General features: G+C 37.1%; 2 protein-coding genes across 3 annotated transcripts; one reads left to right on the forward strand and one right to left on the reverse strand.

The window, feature by feature from the left end:
* The first annotated feature begins 428 nt into the window (after positions 1–428).
* tac3b (tachykinin precursor 3b) lies at positions 429–5,919 on the forward strand. Its single transcript, XM_073851988.1, has 7 exons — positions 429–540; positions 625–737; positions 4,801–4,894; positions 5,111–5,143; positions 5,248–5,301; positions 5,591–5,651; positions 5,735–5,919. The coding sequence occupies exons 2-7, from the start codon at positions 639–641 to the stop codon at positions 5,751–5,753; spliced, it is 360 nt and encodes a 119-aa protein (XP_073708089.1). The 5' UTR covers positions 429–540; positions 625–638; the 3' UTR covers positions 5,754–5,919.
* Positions 5,920–6,052: 133 nt separating this feature from the next.
* On the reverse strand, positions 6,053–17,268 carry c1galt1lb (core 1 synthase, glycoprotein-N-acetylgalactosamine 3-beta-galactosyltransferase 1, like b). Of its 2 annotated transcripts, none has more exons than XM_073851987.1 (4): positions 16,850–17,268; positions 15,920–16,147; positions 13,202–13,866; positions 6,053–9,990 (listed from the first exon to the last, which is right to left on the reverse strand). In XM_073851987.1, the coding sequence occupies exons 2-4, from the start codon at positions 16,137–16,139 to the stop codon at positions 9,733–9,735; spliced, it is 1,143 nt and encodes a 380-aa protein (XP_073708088.1). In that variant the 5' UTR covers positions 16,140–16,147; positions 16,850–17,268; the 3' UTR covers positions 6,053–9,732. The 2 variants fall into 2 exon arrangements, with proteins under 2 accessions (XP_073708088.1, XP_073708087.1); XM_073851986.1 differs by having other exon boundaries at positions 15,920–16,177.
* Positions 17,269–17,693: the final 425 nt, after the last annotated feature.

The following is a 17,693-nucleotide window of genomic DNA, read 5'->3' on the forward strand; positions in this document are numbered from 1 at the left end:
CTCATAATCCCATTGAATAATAAGAGTTAAACCCAGTCAGACACGTGTCTTTCGGAATCAAATATCTGCTAAACTTACACACTCACTTTAAACGAGTTAGTGTGTAAACCAGAACGCAATGCAAATAACCTTGTCCATTTGCCATCTTGTTTCTTTATAAAATAGATTCTAAAGCTTCAAATTTTCTGCTTAATCACTGCTTCACAAATCTCACAGAAATAAAAAACACAGGTCTTGGACTGAATTTTACATGATGTGAAACTCAAGAGACTAAGATAAGGTGTGAGTTCAGTAGTAATATAATTGACCGCACAAATACGTCAAGGATCTATGTGTTAATGACTTTGCGTCACTAGGATATGTTAGCATCATTATTTGGTTCGTATTGGAGAGCCAGCTTGCCCGAGCTTGTGGGAGCGGAGCGCGCGAACGCTACAAATAAAGGAACGCGCGCACCTGCGAGTCTTTACAGATCTGTAAAGACAGAAGAACCTGAACAGCATCCTCCTGAATACCAGCTCATCTCAGTGTATTTAAAAGGTATTATTACTTCTTTTGTATCACTATTCTAGCTTCATAAGAAATACGTTTTGATTTAGATTTTCTAAATAAAGTTTGGTGCAGGTGCGGATCTGAGGATGTCCTGCGGTTGGTTGCTCGTGTTGTTCTCTCATGTGCTGCTGTTGCTCGCTTGTCCTGGACTATCGCGCAGTGAGCTCGACTATCCGTCATTCAGGGTAAGTACACGTTAAACGACACTTTTAAAAAGCTATTGTCCGTTTGTTAGACGGACTTGCTCTATAAGATTAAAAGGTGCGCTTTGTGCCTTAGAGTTTAATGTGGGCTAGTTGTCACACTTAATAAAAGTTAATATTAGCATACTAAATATTCCAACGTCTCCTGTGGTAAAATAATAATAATAATAAATGATTCATTACTTTTCATCAAAAATTAAATTAAATACTTTTTATGTAAATATATATTACGTTCTTATATAGATTTGTCCACAATAGCATAATGAACGCTGTAGTAATTTTCTTTTTACAGAAATGTGCACATCTATCTATCTATCTATCTTATCAGTGTGCGGTGATTTTCTGAAATGAGGAGGCAAAGTCCTCAAAGTTGTTGTTTTTTTTAATCAAATGTACACACAAGTTAGAATCTCATCAAGTTAGTGTTTTTAAGCATTTTACATTTATTTCAAAATAATAACTGAAAGCAGTGACAGTTTATACAATATATTTTATTTGTGAACTAAGCCATTATTTTTAATAGATAATTTTTAACTATTTTTGAATTTCATCAGTCATCAAAGCTCAGTAAATATTACTCATGGAGATTTTCTCACAGATAATGTTTTCACACTATTTTGAGTCTAATTTTTACGAAACAAAGTGGTTAAATCTAAGTGTGTGAGTTGTTTACTTACTTTTTTAAATTAGTCTTCCATCAACGCCATTTTATTGTTCAATCAGACTGATTCGCGATTTGCACTACACAAGAGGTGGGATTTACCGTGTGAACCAATCACAGCCGATCATAAGCTGTCATATCCAATCATATTGCAATTGCCTCCTCTCACGTGACTTTCCTCGGTGTCTGTTAAAAAACCAATGGTCTCAAGGGAGGCGAGAAAGACGCGGAGTCCCGCTGTACCTGCTGGTGTCGCTGTTGGACAATGTTTCTTTAGAAAAACCAACGATTTATACACTTTTATATTTTTTAATATTGGCGTTGTTTTATTTTTGTACTACGATTTTTTTTTCTCGTGCAATATTTTGAGGAGACACTACCTCTAATATTTCCATGAGTATATATATAAATACCTGTATAATATATTAACCTTTCTTTCCACTAGCATAATGTATGTTAATGTATTTTGATTGTGGGGTCACTTGTTTACTCAAAAGCTTAGCTTGGAGGACAAAATTCACAAAAATACTTAAATAATAGACTATAGATGTTTAATTTGTTAATTTATTGCTGTGTGCTGTTTCCATTTGTGACCCTGGACCACAAAACTAGTCATAAGGGTCTTTTTTTATTTTATTTAGATTTGTATATTATCTGAAAGCTGAATAAATAAGCTTTCCATTGATGTATGGTATGTATTGTATGTATGTATTGTTACAGTAGCACAATATTTGGCCGAGATACAACTATTTGAAAATCTGGAATCTGAGGGTGCAGATCCAGATGAAGTTTTAGCAATGCATATTACTAATCAAAAATGAAGTTTTGATACAGTAGGATATTTACAAATATCTTCATGGAACATGATCTTTACTTAATATCGTAATGATTTTTGCCATTAAAAATGTATCATTTTAACCCATACAATGTATTTTTGGCTATTGCTACAAATATACCCATGCTACTTAAAGGAACACTCCACTTTTTTTGGAAATAGGCTCATTCTCCAGCTCCCCCCGAGTTAATAAGTTGATTTTTACCGTTTTGAAATCCATTCAGCCGTTCTCTTGTTCTGGCGATATCACTTTTAGCATAGCTTAGCATAAATCATTGAATCCTATTAGACCAGTAGCATCGCGTTCAAAAATGACCAACGAGTTTCGATATTTGTCCTATTTAAAACTTGACTCTTCTGTAGTTATATCGTGTACTAAGATCAGCGGAAATGTAAAGCAGCGGTTTTCTAGGCTGATAAGATTAGGAACTACACTCCCATTCCGGCGTAATAGTCAAGGAAGTTTGCTGCCGTAACATGGCCGAAGCAGGCGCATTAATATCACACAGCGCCTGAAATTAGATCCCAGCTAGGTAACTTCCAATGTGACCGGTGCTAAGTTTGTGTAATTCCGGTTGTTGCAGCTGTCAGAGTTGCAGCTGGTAAATTGTTAGTGGCTGGATTTACCTGTGTGTGATTAGCTATGGTTATGTGCATTGTAAGGGGCTGTGATAGTAAGTCGAAGACGTAATCTACTACCATCTTTCATAGAATTCCCACAAAAAAAAAAGCAATTTCGACTAATGAATCAATGGCTGGCTGCTCTGTACATGGATCTCAAAACACCGTTAGAAACGATCAAGAAATGGCGTGTTTGCTCCGAGCATTTTGAACCAGATGACTATTTGGATAGTTTTACCGGTACTACAGCACGGCGTCTAAAGGACACTGCGATCCCAACAATCTTCAAACTAACGTTACAGACAGGACAACAAGGAGCATCGCCCACGGCTGTAAGTGAAACATGATTAATTGCTAACGTTACCTGTGAAATGCAACCCCTGACGACTAGGTTTGGGCGAACAGTTGGCTTAGTATTTGCTATGACCAAATTCCACGTGTGATTGCAAAAGAAAGTTATTGCGAACAGTCGGTGGTGTTTTAAAGTCAGTTTTGAGTAAAAGTGTACATCATGAATGTAAGCCTGAAAATGCAAACTGACAGTATGCATTTAAAATCTTTATATTATATAATGTAGCAGGAATAACTTACTCTTGCGACAGCTGGCCATTAGGTCCACTTGGCGTGTGACGTTTTTTCTAGTTTATTTTGTCAAACCGGAAAAAAAATCGACTATTGCAGGATGCAGCATTGCATCCAAGTCCTCGGATATTGCGACCTGACACTTCCTCATCAGGTAGATCCACCCTTGCCATCGATGGCAATACCTGGTCCCACTCGCGACAACACAGGCACTCACTTTTAGTTGGCATGGGTTGGCAAGCCCCACCAGCGCGAATCTGCTCTCCTCATCCCTTCTGTCCCAGGCAGTTCAGACACACTTTCTTGTCTTTCGCGTACCAAAACCTTAGCTTCAGTGAATTCTGGTTCAAATTGATACGGTTTAGGATCTGCACCAAAGTAAATATCTTCTAAATCGTCTCTCACAAATGTCTCCATGGCGAGGAACGCTGTCTGTGCTGTGCATGCACGTTGGATATGTTGACGGAAGTAAACATTTGCACATGTGCTGTGTGGTATTACTGCGCCTGCTTCGGCCATGTTACGGCAGCAAACTTCCTTGACTATTACGCCGGAATGGGAGTGTAGTTCCTAATCTTATCGGCCTAGAAAACCGTATCTTTACATTTCCGCTGGTCTTAGTACACGATATAACTACAGAAGAGTCAAGTTTTAAATAGGACAAATATCGAAACTCGTTGGTCATTTTTGAACGTGATACTACTGGTCTAATAGGATTCAATGATTTATGCTAAGCTATGCTAAAAGTGATATCGCCAGAACAGGAGAACGGCTGAATGAATTTCAAAACAGTAAAAATCAACGTATTAACTCGGGGGGAGTTGGAGAATGAGCCTATTTCCAAAAAAAGTGGAGTGTTCCTTTAAGACTGGTTTCATGGTCCAGGGTCACATTTAATATTCTGCTGTTTTATGCATACTGGGAATATGGCCACTCAAAAAGGCAACAGATACTGAGAGAATGTATGGAGATGACTAGTATGAATCATAATGACTCCATTAAAACCTTAATGGCCCCATTAATGTGATTCTGACTGTTAAATATGGGCTCAAACAGAGATTTAGTCATGTGTGCACACTAGCAAACTACACACATGCAGGTTCCTACACACACAGACAAACGTTGAAAAAAAATGTGTGCAATCTAAAACTATATATCTCTCACTGCTTTTTAAAATTGTTTTATTGTGTTGTAAAATCAGCTTTCAAAACAGTTCCCTGATGATTTGACTTAAGTTGTTTTTACAGCCTAACTTTAACGATCATCACAGTCTGAAATCTTCATGTTACTGAGTCATTCACATTAGTGCGTCAGACTTTTATTTGCTATTCTGTTTGTGTATACAGGACAACAGCGACCCGCAGTCTGAGCGCAATGAGAAACGATATAATGATATCGATTATGACAGTTTCATCGGTCTAATGGGCAGGAGGAGTGCAGGTGAGACACAGAGATTAAAAAATCCTTTTAATGTCATTAAAAGTACACAAGATGAATAATAAAAATGCCATCATTTACTCGCCTCCATGTTGTTCCACAGAAAAATATGATCATTAAGTTTTTCAAACAACGTGAGGATGAGTAAATAACAGAACTGTGAACCTTCAAGATCAAGGGCATTTTATCTTGGTTTTATTAGTCATTTTTATTTCACAGGAACAAATCGTGACACAAATTCACAATTCAGACGTAAGTTCCAGTTTCCTTCATTAACATACTTTAGTATGATGCACATATTTTTAATTAAAGTCACATCAGAGCTTGATTAGATTTTTCTCTTTGCTCTTTTGTAGCTGATATGAATGACATCTTTATTGGACTGTTGGGACGGAGAAACACAATGTCTGGTAAGTCTGTGATAGGAGATGGAAACAGTGGTCAATATGTATTTGTCTAGAGTAAATTGGAAATAGGACATTTTAATAATTTGAAGTTAACTTATTATTAATTGTCTATATTTATGTAACCATGCGTAAGCAACCCTGGCTACAATGCTTTAGCAGGCAAAATTTGCAAAGTGCAGAAGAATGAAACCCCTGCAGTGAATACACTGACCTCTAGTGGCCACTGTGGAGAATTGTAGTATATAAATATACTAAAAAAATACCTGGTCTTGCATTATATTTTGACTACCAGCTATTCCTGCTTGGAGAGGACAGAGAAGAGGCAACATTTTCTTAAAGGACAGAAGGCTGAGGTGAGAATCTGAGAATGTTGCTGATGATCAACATAGTAAAAGGTTTCTACATAATTTTATTTGATTGTTTTTTTTTCATGAAGGTTTTGCTGTGGTGTATGAAGCCTGATCTCATCTGTCAAGAACTCTGCCATGCAATTCTGCCTTTCTAAAGGAAACAGTAACATAACTATGAGAAAAAAAAGCTGTAAATTTTATTGTCAGTGTGTTCATTGAAGTATATTTTGTCTTTTATATGTCATATAAGATTTCCAAGTACAGAACACACCAGACTCAAATCACACAAAGGATGTAGGAAGACTAAAGTATGCTCATACCTTATTGATTGTAACATATGCTTATTTAATATGTTTTAAACTATACTATTTTATTCATTCATAGAAGAGACCACATTAAAACAGTTTACTGTAAAATAATTCTTTATTTAATATGCTGGTTATTATTCCTCGTTGAATTATTCTTGTCACACATTTGCCTCACACACTCTTTTATAAATAAAAGATTGCTGTGGAAGTACTGTACAGGATTCCCTTTGTACATAAAAGAGCCTACCAACAAAAGAGAAGAAAGCAACACATATACCTTTGGATTAAAGACATGGGGATGAAGGACTGGTTTTAATGTTCGCACTATGAATGGTTCCTACTTCATTATGTAATCCACTACACATCTCCCAAAGTGCAGAAGCAGATTTCTATGGGCCTTCTTCAACGCAATTTCGCAAAACACTGCTCAAACAATGCAACGTCTTCAAGGAAAACTCTACTTCTCTTAAGATTTGCATGTCTTTTTCTCTGCTGAGGATCTGAAATATGCAAACTTAAGTCAACTTACAAAGTAAACTTTATAAAAGGAATGTTTACAAAGCAATTTTAACTAAAGATCTTTTCTAAGGAAATGTACGAGCATGTTAAAAAATTTCTTCTCAACATCTCTCTGAAATAATGGAAATTTACTACTATAGTTACTATCTAACTATTAGATCATACTTAAAGTGGGTGGCACAAGCTCGAGAGTGCTTTTCCTCTTTAACATAACTGCACCGAATACCGCAGACATTTCCATTACTCTGACACTTTCCCAGCTGAATTCACACCACCCATTTATTACCAAACACTCAAAACACCCATTTATTACCAAACACTCAGTCAAAACCATAATCATGCCATTTCAAGATGTACACAGAATTTGATTAGGTACTAAATTAAGGATACTAATACATATATATATGTTGCAACATCTGTATAAATTTATATTTGCTCATTTGATTGAGTTTCAAAACCATTCAATTCTACAGCAAATGCAAAAGTGGCATTGTGCTTATAGAGTGGTCAAAGAACAACAGTGGTTTGTATTCAAATAAAGCTCATTTCCAGTTCAAATAAGTTTATTCTTTCAAATAAAGTTAATTTGAAATCCTTCATAACCGTGGAAAGTGATACTATAAAGCGCACAATTAAAATGTCTGTAAGTGCCAGAAAGATTGTCTGCACTGCTGGCTCTGCTGTAACCTTCAGCTTTATTTTAAATACCATACTGGGAGGAAAAATTCTGTGCATGATTTTAAAATGGTCCTTTCTGAAAGCTTACCAACAACAGCACATTTAAAGGGACAGTTCAACCAAAAATGACCACTCAGCCTCATGTTTTCCCAAACTTTACTTCTTTTGTGGGCGATCTGACCAAAAAATTGTAACTATAGTGTTACATAAAACTCTCTGACAGCAGGTGGCGCTTACCGAACAATAACGATGTAGCGTTACTTGAAGCAGCGGCTGAGCTTTTAAGTACTGCATTAATACGAATTAGACTGAGGTAAAATGAAAAGAAAATACCATAACTTTTCTGAAGACAGTCGTTCCCCTCAAAGATACATTCATATAAACCATCAGGTCAGTACTTACAATTTTCTTCCTATATTTTGCGTATTGTAAACAGCGAGTTTTTTCCGTCTGCTAACGTAACGTTACATGATTTTCTCCTCATCACGTCCGTCTTAAGCGTCGCTGGCTTCTGTTACGGCTGTTTGAAGTTGCCCAGTTAAAGATAGTTGTGTTATTAACAGTTCTAAAAGTTTTCTAACCATTAGTCAGAAGTGTATGCAGTTAACGGACCTCCTTCTCAATTAACGATGTTGTGTATCTTGCTTAGGCCCTTGTGCAGGGTTTTTAAAATTCATACCGTTTGAACCTGTATATTGCCAGGCAGTTGTGACCCAAAACCAGTTGTGACACAAAACCAGTCATAAGAGTCAGTTTTTTGAAACTGAGATTTATACATATTCTGAATAAGCTTACCATTGATGTATGGTTTGTAAGAATAGACGATATTTAGCTGAGATACAACTATTTAAAAAAACTGGAATCTGAGGGTGCTAATCTAAACATTGAGAAAATCAATGTATCAGTTGTCCAAATTATGTTCTTAGCAAAGCATATTACTAATCAAAAATTAAGTTTTGATATATTTACAGTAAGAAATATCATCATGGAACATAATATCTTAACGATTTTTGGCATAATAGAAAAATCGACCATTTTGACCCATGCAATGTGTATTTTGGCAGCTTAAAACTGGTTTTGTGGTCCAGGGTCACATGAATGTTTTTTCTATAAAATAGAGTCCAATCATAACCACAATCAAAAACTAAACATCCTTATTTGTTTTTCAGAGAAAACAATATCAGGTATGAATTGACATGAGTCAATGACGTAGTTTTCATTTTTGAGTGTACTATCCCTTTAAGCACAGCAAATACACATAATTGAGAAACTGAGACATAAAGCACACATCACAGGGGCTGAATAAATTTCACCACTTTGGACAAACAGCTACATAACTGCAAAATCAACAAGTCTAATCTCACGCACAGACTGCTGTAGGAGTTGCCACACTGGCAGTGTGAACTGAAGCAATGCCTGACATTCAATCCCAGATAAACAAAAACCTTCAGCCACACTCCAGGCAATTAAATAAAGCATTGTGTGCTCTGAAAAATCCAATAATTCACAAGCTGCATTAGTTTACACGACTACAAGACCACAATTCCCATTAGCATGGAAGAAAAAACTGTGTATACTTACACAGTCTTATCTACCTTGCTGCCTTTACTTCTTTCTCAGGCACTCATGAACTATTGGGCCAGCCAACAGGATCTTACTAATCCGTATTCTTGCAACTTTCTTAACAGGTTAGCTCGCCCAAAAATTTACATTTTGTCTTCATCTACTCGTGTTGTTTCAAACCTGTATGAAGATATTTTGAAGATTTGTGTGCACCCAGACAATTGCTGGTAGCCACTGACTTCCATAGTAGTAGAAAGAAAATCATACAAGTATGGAACAACTTGAGGCTAAGTAAATGATGACGATTTTTAGTTTTGGTTGAACTATCCTTTTAACTCTCAGAGAAGGTTTCTGTTTTGGTGTCAGTTGAAGGACTACATCCTGGTTAATTTTAATGTTGATGTAATCGTAGTCAAAGCAGATGTTCAACTTTGGCAAAGATATTATAGACTGTAGAAAAAACACAATGTTTGCTGAACTTGTTTGCGAGCTATAAAGAGGAGAGGAGAGGCACTAATTCAAGGAAATGAGCAAATGAAAGGAAAATCAAGGCTCATTTTTTCTTATGGCATTGCTGTTAAATCATAAATTGTGTTTGCTCTGCGCCGTTTTTATGTATGTATTAAAAAAAATTGAAGTGAATGCCAAGTATAATGAATGCAGAGGCAGCCTTGCATGTGGCCCCAAAATATTACCCAATGTTATTACTATTAAGGCAGGCTCTTACACTCATACCCATGAACCATACACCAAACCTTTTTCATACAATTCTGCACTGTCATATATATAAATTTAAACATTCACATGAAAATTCATTATTAAGAGGAACACGTTCCCAAACTGTACCAGTTCATTAACTCACACAAACATGTCATGCACACATTTCTGTGGCACAACATAGAAGACATTTTAAGAGACATTATCCAAAAAAACAAAAACAATGTAAAGCCATCCCAAAAAGAGTTCTTTTGGAAGATTTTAAATGTTACTTTTAAAAATTCCTATGCAAAAAGCTGCTATAACTTTTCATTAAGTTCTGGGGATTTCTTTTCTCCTTCCTGTTTTTCTGCCCCCAGCTTATCTTCTATGTCTCCGATTTCCAATTTGCCTGGGGCTGGGGGATTGAAGTCTTGTATGACACTGGGTTCAGGGGGCTGATAGCGGTATTTGTAGCCAAAGGCACGCAAGTGGTAAGTGTAGTATTCCAGCAGGTACATGTGTGACGAATCCACATAGTGGAAAGATACGGCCAGGTCTGAGCAACACTGTGGGCCCTGAGAGAAACAGAGACAATGATTATTAATATATATATATATATAAGAATGAAGATAATTTACTAACCCCAATGTCATCCAAGATGTTAATGACTTTCTTTCTTCGGTTGAAAAGGGAATAAGTTGAGGAAAACATTCCAGGATTTTTCTCCATATAGTGGACGTCAATGGGGATCAGCAGGTTGAAGGTCCAAATTGCAGTTTCAATGCAGCTTCAAAGGGTTCTACATGATCCCAGCCAAAAGAATAAGGGTCTTATCTAGTGATACGATTGGTCATTTTCAAAAAAAAAAAACCCCCCCACAAATGCTCATCTTGCACTAGCTCTGCGATGCGCATCTATGACTTTATGCATTATGTAATCATGTTGGAAAGATTGCTTGTGATTAGTTATTTGTGTACTTCGGTTCAAAAAGGTAGGGTAGGGCGAAAAACTTCTCATTGTATCCTCCAACATCGTTTTACCTTTTTTTGGACTTTCTTTGCACGTTCGCTTTGTAAACACTGGGTCAGTAGGCACATTGTAGAGCTAGTGCAAGACGAGTATTTGTGGTTAAAAAGTATACAATTTTTAATTTTTTTTTGGAAAATGACTGATCGTTTCAGTCATTTAAGACCCTTATTTCTCGCCTGGGGTCGTGTAGAGCAGTGTTTTTCAACCTTTTTTGAGCCAAGGTACATTTTTAATTGAAAAAAATCACAAGGCACACCAACAATCGAAACTGTCGAAACAATCGAAAAAATTAAACTCTATGATCTTTCATATTTCTTCTTCTTCTTTCAAATAAAAAGTGCAATTAACAATATACAGTCATTCTTATCAAAGTGTCTTGAATAGGAATCAAATAAACACAATGAAAACAGTCTTTTTTGATCTTTCATATTTCTACCTACTCAGTGTGAAACCTGGGCCTGTTTTAGGTGAAATTGAATAATTTCCCACGGCACACCTGACGATCTTTCACGGCACACTAGTGTACCGCGGCACAGTGGTTGAAAAACACTGGTGTAGAGCAGTGGTTTTCAATCCTGGTCCTGGGGACCCACTGCTCTGCACATTTTGTGTGTCTCTCTTATTTAACACACCTGATACAGATCATCAGCTCATAGGAGAGAGATCCATGTACTTAACTGAGTGTGTCAGATAAGGGATACATACAAATTGTGCAGAGCAGTGGGTCCCCAGGACCAGGATTGAAAACCACTGGTGTAGAGCCCTTTGAAACTGCAATTTAGACCTACTATAGATCCCTATTGAAGTCCAATATATGGAGAAAAATCCTGGAATGTTTTCCTCAAAAACCTTAATTTCTTTTTGACTGAAGAAAGAAAGACATGAACATCTTTGATGACATGGGGGTGAGTAAATTATTTGGTAATTTTAAAGAGTAAACTAATCCTTTAAGTCAGTTCTTGACTCCAACTCAGAAGACCTAGAATATAAATCACCAATCAAATGCTAAGAAAAAGTTGGTCCCCATTCAGTGTAATAGAATAGTAAAGAGCCCATATTATGCAAACAAACAGAAAATGACATTTAGAAACATCTGTTGTCATCAAATAAGTTTGGTGACATTGCAGAGGGGGGGAAAAAAAAAAATCAAGGAAACAAGGATTATTACTGCAAATATGATATAGCTGTAAGCTTTTTTTTTTTTTTTTAGTCATCAGGTGACAGTGCTTAAAGTTGCACAGATGTACTCAATAGACTTTGAACTTTGCCAAAACAAACTTGGACTTGGCTTACTTGGTCCAGTGACACAGGGATTAGTGCCTTTAGACATGAGAACCGCATAGTGAATGCTCTTGCACGTCATTTATTTGACTAGGGTGTATGTAAAAAAAGGTGAGATTCACAGCACTAAATGCAAACATAGACTTAAGACTGATTTTATCACCTTTAATATGACACTCTTCACTGTCTACACAAGTAGCATCTGCACTGAAACTCTCATTGACTGATCTGAAACAGGATGTCACAATGCCACAAAAGCAACGACAGAGTCTTCCATATTGTATTGTACATCAGTGTTTAACAGATTATCAAAAAAAGGAACTGTAGGGTGGGGACTTGATTCAGGACATCAGTTGTTGATTGTATTGAGGCAGATCTGAAAGCAAACTTGCAGTCGATTGCAAAAAAAAGGGAGGGTTAAGCTGACAAAATGAAGTCATGTGTCTCTCTGATGACCAGAGAGAAGTCTGTCACTTTAAGTTCTTCTAAAAGATCATGCTACGGCAATTTGATTAAAAAATATGAGGAAACAAAAATATGTGTGGTAGTGTTGGGCGATATGCTCAATTTTCATATCGTCCTGTCGTCAGCCTGTGAGATCGCCGATACACGATACTATCGTGCTAATTTATTTAATAATATGTAAATATCTCAATATGTACTAAATTCCTTATTTGTTTTGTAAGGGTAGTGCATGTGACTTGTGACACAGTTGTGCGTGTACAGAGCGCTGACGGTAGTTCTGTCGGAGAGGATCAAGTTTACTTTCGGTTTCATTCTCTGCTGTCTTCAGGGAGCGGTAAATGTGTGTGTGTGTGCGTGAATGTAAATGAATGTAGCTTTCTTTACCCGTCATATTGCGATAATGTTACCGCTGTATGTCTGATCTTTGTCATCAGTACTTATTGTAGTTCAGTTCGTATTGATTGTGGAGAAGCGATGTGCGTGTAATTCACGTGCATATGTTTAGCGCCATTTTTTCGCATCGTAATTCTAATTAACGCATACAGATGTTACTGAGGTGAATGTTTATGTTTACTATATACAGACAGATTCTGATATCATATTTATTTCAGCCTAAACCACATTTTACTACCTCTGTTATCCTAATGACTGTCTACACACTTAATTTATGCACACTGTATGATGAAAAAACCCATTTTCACTGCACACATCTGCGGCGCTATCTACTCTATGCGTGTGTTTGTACGGCGGCAAGTTTCTGAGGCATCCTAGAACAGACTCTCCGCGCTGCATTGCTAAAGAAAGGTGCCTTTTTGACGCATAATAATAATAATCATCTTACTATCGTCAAAGGCATCAGGAACAGGCGATATCTCTGACTATCATCGATACACGATACTATCGTCTATCGGCACAACCCTAATGTGTGGATAAATTGTTCCCAATAAGATTACTGAGATACATGATACCCCAAGCAAAAAAAAAAACTAAATTATTATACTTCAGACTCACCTGCACAATAGGGTAATAACAGTAGTTCCAATACCAGAAGGTCTTAGGAAATGTGCCAGTGAGATGCGACTCTGGTACGAAAGGATGGAATGTCTCTCTTTGTATGGTGTCTCTGGAGTCTCCTGCCACAACACCTATCTTCTCCATACACTGACCCAGTGCTAGGTCCTCCACTGAGCTAGTGTGAGTGCACACTTTGGTGCGAAAGCCCTCCACAAACCTCCTGAGAGCCTCTTTGCTGAGCACATAACCAGCGCCGCCGCTCATATAGCCCTGTTTTACGTACGGCTTAAACCGTCTGCCAAAATACACCGGGTCCTCCGGAGAGTGGCTGGCCAGAATCCAGCGCAGGTTGTCGACGATCACGTATGTGTCGTCATCTGCTTTGAGGAACCAGTCTGCCTCGTCCCCGTGCTTGTCCATGACATAGTGGAAAGCACGAATGGTTTTCCAGTACAGCTGATCCCGACCTTCCTTGGTGTTAAGGCCAACCGTGGGAAAATCAGGGTCGTCCACAGAGCTTATGAAGACCACAATGTTGCAATGGCGACTCCACGTGGCTTTCACGTGCCGAGCTTTCTTCTCAAGGTTCTTAGGGCCGGTCATGACCCAACACAAAATGCGTACACGCTTATAGAGAGCGTCAGCTAGATTGCCATCCTCACCTACAAGAGACAGACAATGGTTATTTTGAAAAATGCATAAAACAGAAACAAAAATCACACCTCAAGGTCAAACTGCAGGATGAGCAACAGTCACTGGAAGCTCAAACGTATGTGCTAAATAAATTGTGAATAAAATATGAAAAAAGGCTTAAATGTGAATAAATTTAAATCTTTCCATCACAAAGTAAATACATCTTATTAGGAGACTTGGATTTAACCACATGATTCATTCAAGTTTAAGTTTTAGCTGCGCAACGGAGGGACAAAAATCTCCCAGATTTCATTAAAAATATCTTCATTTGTGTTTAAAAGATGAAGAACAACATGAGGATAAGTAAATGATGACAGATTTTTTTTATTTTCTATTAAACTCAAAATACTATTATATAATTTTAGATCATTTATGTACTTATTATTATTTATGTAATTATTTATAAAATTTAAAGCCAGCAAATGGTAGTCACAGATTATTACTTTTGGAATAGTTTATTGATAACCAGCTAATGATAAACATTTTCTGTAAACCTCTTCTGTTCAATTTAGACAAATCTCTCAGGTTTCATTAAAAATATCTTCATATGTGTTTGGAAGATGAAAAACGACACGAGGTTGAGTAAATTAACCCTTAATTTAAAGCCAAAAGGCTTTTAAAATGTTGATAAACACTTAAGAAATCATTTTATTAAGCTCAGAATACTAATTATCTATTTAAATTTACGTCAAGTATTAATCATAAAATTTAGAGCCAGCAAATGGTAGTCACAGTTTATTACTTTTGGGAAAGTTTACTGATAACCAGCTGGGGATAAAACCTTTCTGTTAAACCTTTTCTGTTCAATAGAGGGACAGAAATCTCCCAGGTTTCATTAAAAATATCTGTTTTTTTTTTAAAGATGAAGAATGACATAAGGGTGAGTAAATGACAGAATTTTTAATTTTGGCTAAATTAACCCTTTAAAATCAACTAGGTAAAGCCTAAAACCTTTTAAAATGTTGATAGAAATTCTGGAAAATGGTGGCGCTGGAGACTAAATGGTTCCTGATGGTTTCATATCTGTAAAAGAAAATGTGCCTAATAATTCTGCACACCTGAATATAAGGAGTTTTTCACTTCCAGCCTTCATGGACAATTATATATCACTTCTAAATAATTAAATACAAAATGAATAGTAGTTATTAAGATTGATGTAGTTCGGAATTGGTCAAATGTGCTTGGAAAAAAAATATGACCACAATATCAACGTACCTAATAATTATGCACACAGTGTATATTTAAATTAGTCAAATATTTGTTCATTACATTTTGAGGCAACAAATGGTAGGCCACAGTTTATTACTTTTGGGATAGCTTACTGATAATAACCAGCTGGCGATAAAACCTTTCTGTAAACTTTAACAAGGGCAACATGTTAGATGCGAGCCCAAAATCAAAAGCAAAGTCCATCTCCCAAGGGAGTATCCACAGTCATACATAAACATGCCCATAAAGAGTTTCTCACATAGAGCAGGTTAACCCTATGTCCAATTATAACATCGGGGTGTGATGCTATAGCCACAAATCATGTCATTAAAAGGGTGTAGTAAGCAGACATATGGTATAGATCATCTGGTTCTTCCTGTCTAGCACACCTCTTTTGGGAATGCTTTTATATTTGGTATAATTTGCACAATATGGTTTTGACAAATATCAAGTTAACCATGTGTTTAAGTCAAGAGAGCACAAGGAATGTATTAAATTAAAATAATAATCAAGTTATTCCAGCCAGGTACCTTAACTACCTTAATAGTAAGTATGCTTAAAGACCAAAATGTCATCTCATGTTGTACCAAACCTGTATGACTTGATTTGCAACTATTCACTTCTAATGCATGCTTTGTCACTATGCCTATTATCTTCTTTCAGGTTACACATAATACAGATATAAAGGTTCAGATTATGGCAGGGCGATTGGTTGATTTATTATACATTCTGGCACATTATAGATTGAGTGTTTAACTTATTAATGACTATTCCGTTAATAAAATAATGTGTTTTGCTTATCATAAGCATTACCTGTATGATGAGGATGATTGAGGTTGAAGAGAGCCGACCTCTCCTTCTTCCAGTTCTTGTTTTCTTCTTCAATCATCTCCAGCAGACTTTTGTCGTGGGCCTCGGGCTCACGAGACCCCAAGTTCCGCGTGAACCCAACCTGACGCAGGAGCACGTACAGGGTGCACGTGCCCACCACAAAACCCACGTAGAACGCGGAGCGCGCACCGAGAGCTTTCATCACTAGCTCTGTATGTACAGACACACACCTCAGAGTAACTATTTAGAAGACAGAAACACAAAAAGACTAACTACAGCGAGCAGATGAAGGCGCAGCGTTTGTCAATCCTATCATTTGGTTATGTTCAAGAATCAGACGTAATTAATCCAAATAAAAACGGGAGTAAACCCGATGTTGGGCGGGTAAGTTACGTTACAGTCTGCTTGACAGCAGCTCCGTGATCTATATGACTTTATGACAACGTTGCGATAGGGCAGCTTGCGTCGTCATACCAGGATACAACTAATAACAGCTAAACCCAGTGGGAAATTATGAAGAATTAAAATATTTTAGAAAGAGGGCGTCGTGTAATTGGCGTTTATCAAATTATCGACTTTGCTTTAATACTACAAATTTGATAAGTAAAACAATCAAGTCACTAAAAAATTAAACTTTTAGTAGCACAATAGTCGTGAACTAAGGGGAGGCATTAGCAAACTAACATTTTAAGTAAAACAAGATTAAATAAACTCAAAAATGTTAAGACATCGTCAACTGTTGCTTTTGCTATTACTGAAGAACATACCACTTTCGTTTCACAACATTAATGGAATGTTATTTTAATCTATGAACCTTTTTTATGTTTCTGATAACAAAAAAGTTTCAAAACAAGAAGCTGTGTCATGATTTCAGAGGAAATCTTTTAGCCTAACAAGGTGTCACAATCTTACCAGACAGTTTATTTCCTCCATGGCAGAAGTGAGAAAAACTGCAGGATTCGGTTCCGAGGCCATTTCAGTCAAACTCAGAGAGCTAGCATAACAGTATGGCTGTGCTTTTTCAACTTAAATCCCTGAAATCTGACAGCCTAACCAGGTACACCGGCTTCAAATCATGTCCTGGCTATTTTCTAACCCGGGTTGGTGGATAAAATTAGTCTTCGCTTCAAACAAACTGGCAACGTGCTTTCTATCTTCCTATGTTAACGGAATGTTGTTCACCAAGTAAAAGCCGAGTGGTATGGGGGCGGTTCAGTTCCGTATTATAATTAGTCGACCCCCTTTAGGAGCTACTCGTGTCAGGCTTTGTTTCGTGGACAGTGACACACACCCATGCCACTAAGTTGTGTCGCTTTTATTAAAAAGAAAAAAGAGGAAAATGTTTTAGACTACACCAATCTCAAAACGCATGACCAGCTGTGAACTGTGAACTGTTTGCGTCAGAATTAATGCAGAGCATAAGGAAGCGCGTTTGATTGGATGGATCGCCTGTCAATCTTAGGCTAAACGATTATGTCATTTGAACGGCGGGCTATGATTGGGCCACACGTATCCAACCGTGGAACACATTCCAGAAAGCCAAATCAGGGAGCCAAAAGAATCACTTCAAGAAAAGTTTTAAAGATTATAGTAGCTGCGTCCCAATTCGCCTACTTATACTACGCCCTAAAAGTATGTACTCTTTTTGTGAAGAAAAAGTACATACTTTTGAGTATGTAGCAGAATAGTAGGCAAGCTTTGGGACATACTACTTCGTCATAACTGTGTCTGTAACGGACGCTCTGTTGCTTAGTTA

This window comes from Garra rufa, chromosome 12 (genome assembly GCF_049309525.1).
Source record: "Garra rufa chromosome 12, GarRuf1.0, whole genome shotgun sequence".
NCBI classification, from domain to species: domain Eukaryota; kingdom Metazoa; phylum Chordata; class Actinopteri; order Cypriniformes; family Cyprinidae; genus Garra; species Garra rufa.

Bases quoted from the DNA above. Each gene is read 5' to 3' on its own strand.
- c1galt1lb (XM_073851987.1), bottom strand. From the start codon at position 16,139: ATGAAAGCTCTCGGTGCGCGCTCCGCGTTCTACGTGGGTTTTGTGGTG. The intron at 13,867-15,919 runs GTAATGCTTATG...TGTCTCTTGTAG, and splicing joins CAATCATCCTCATCATACAG to GTGAGGATGGCAATCTAGCT. The intron at 9,991-13,201 runs GTGAGTCTGAAG...TGTTTCTCTCAG, and splicing joins GTTATTACCCTATTGTGCAG to GGCCCACAGTGTTGCTCAGA.
- tac3b (XM_073851988.1), top strand. From the start codon at position 639: ATGTCCTGCGGTTGGTTGCTCGTGTTGTTCTCTCATGTGCTGCTGTTG. The intron at 4,895-5,110 runs GTGAGACACAGA...TTTATTTCACAG, and splicing joins AATGGGCAGGAGGAGTGCAG to GAACAAATCGTGACACAAAT. The intron at 5,144-5,247 runs GTAAGTTCCAGT...GCTCTTTTGTAG, and splicing joins CACAAATTCACAATTCAGAC to CTGATATGAATGACATCTTT.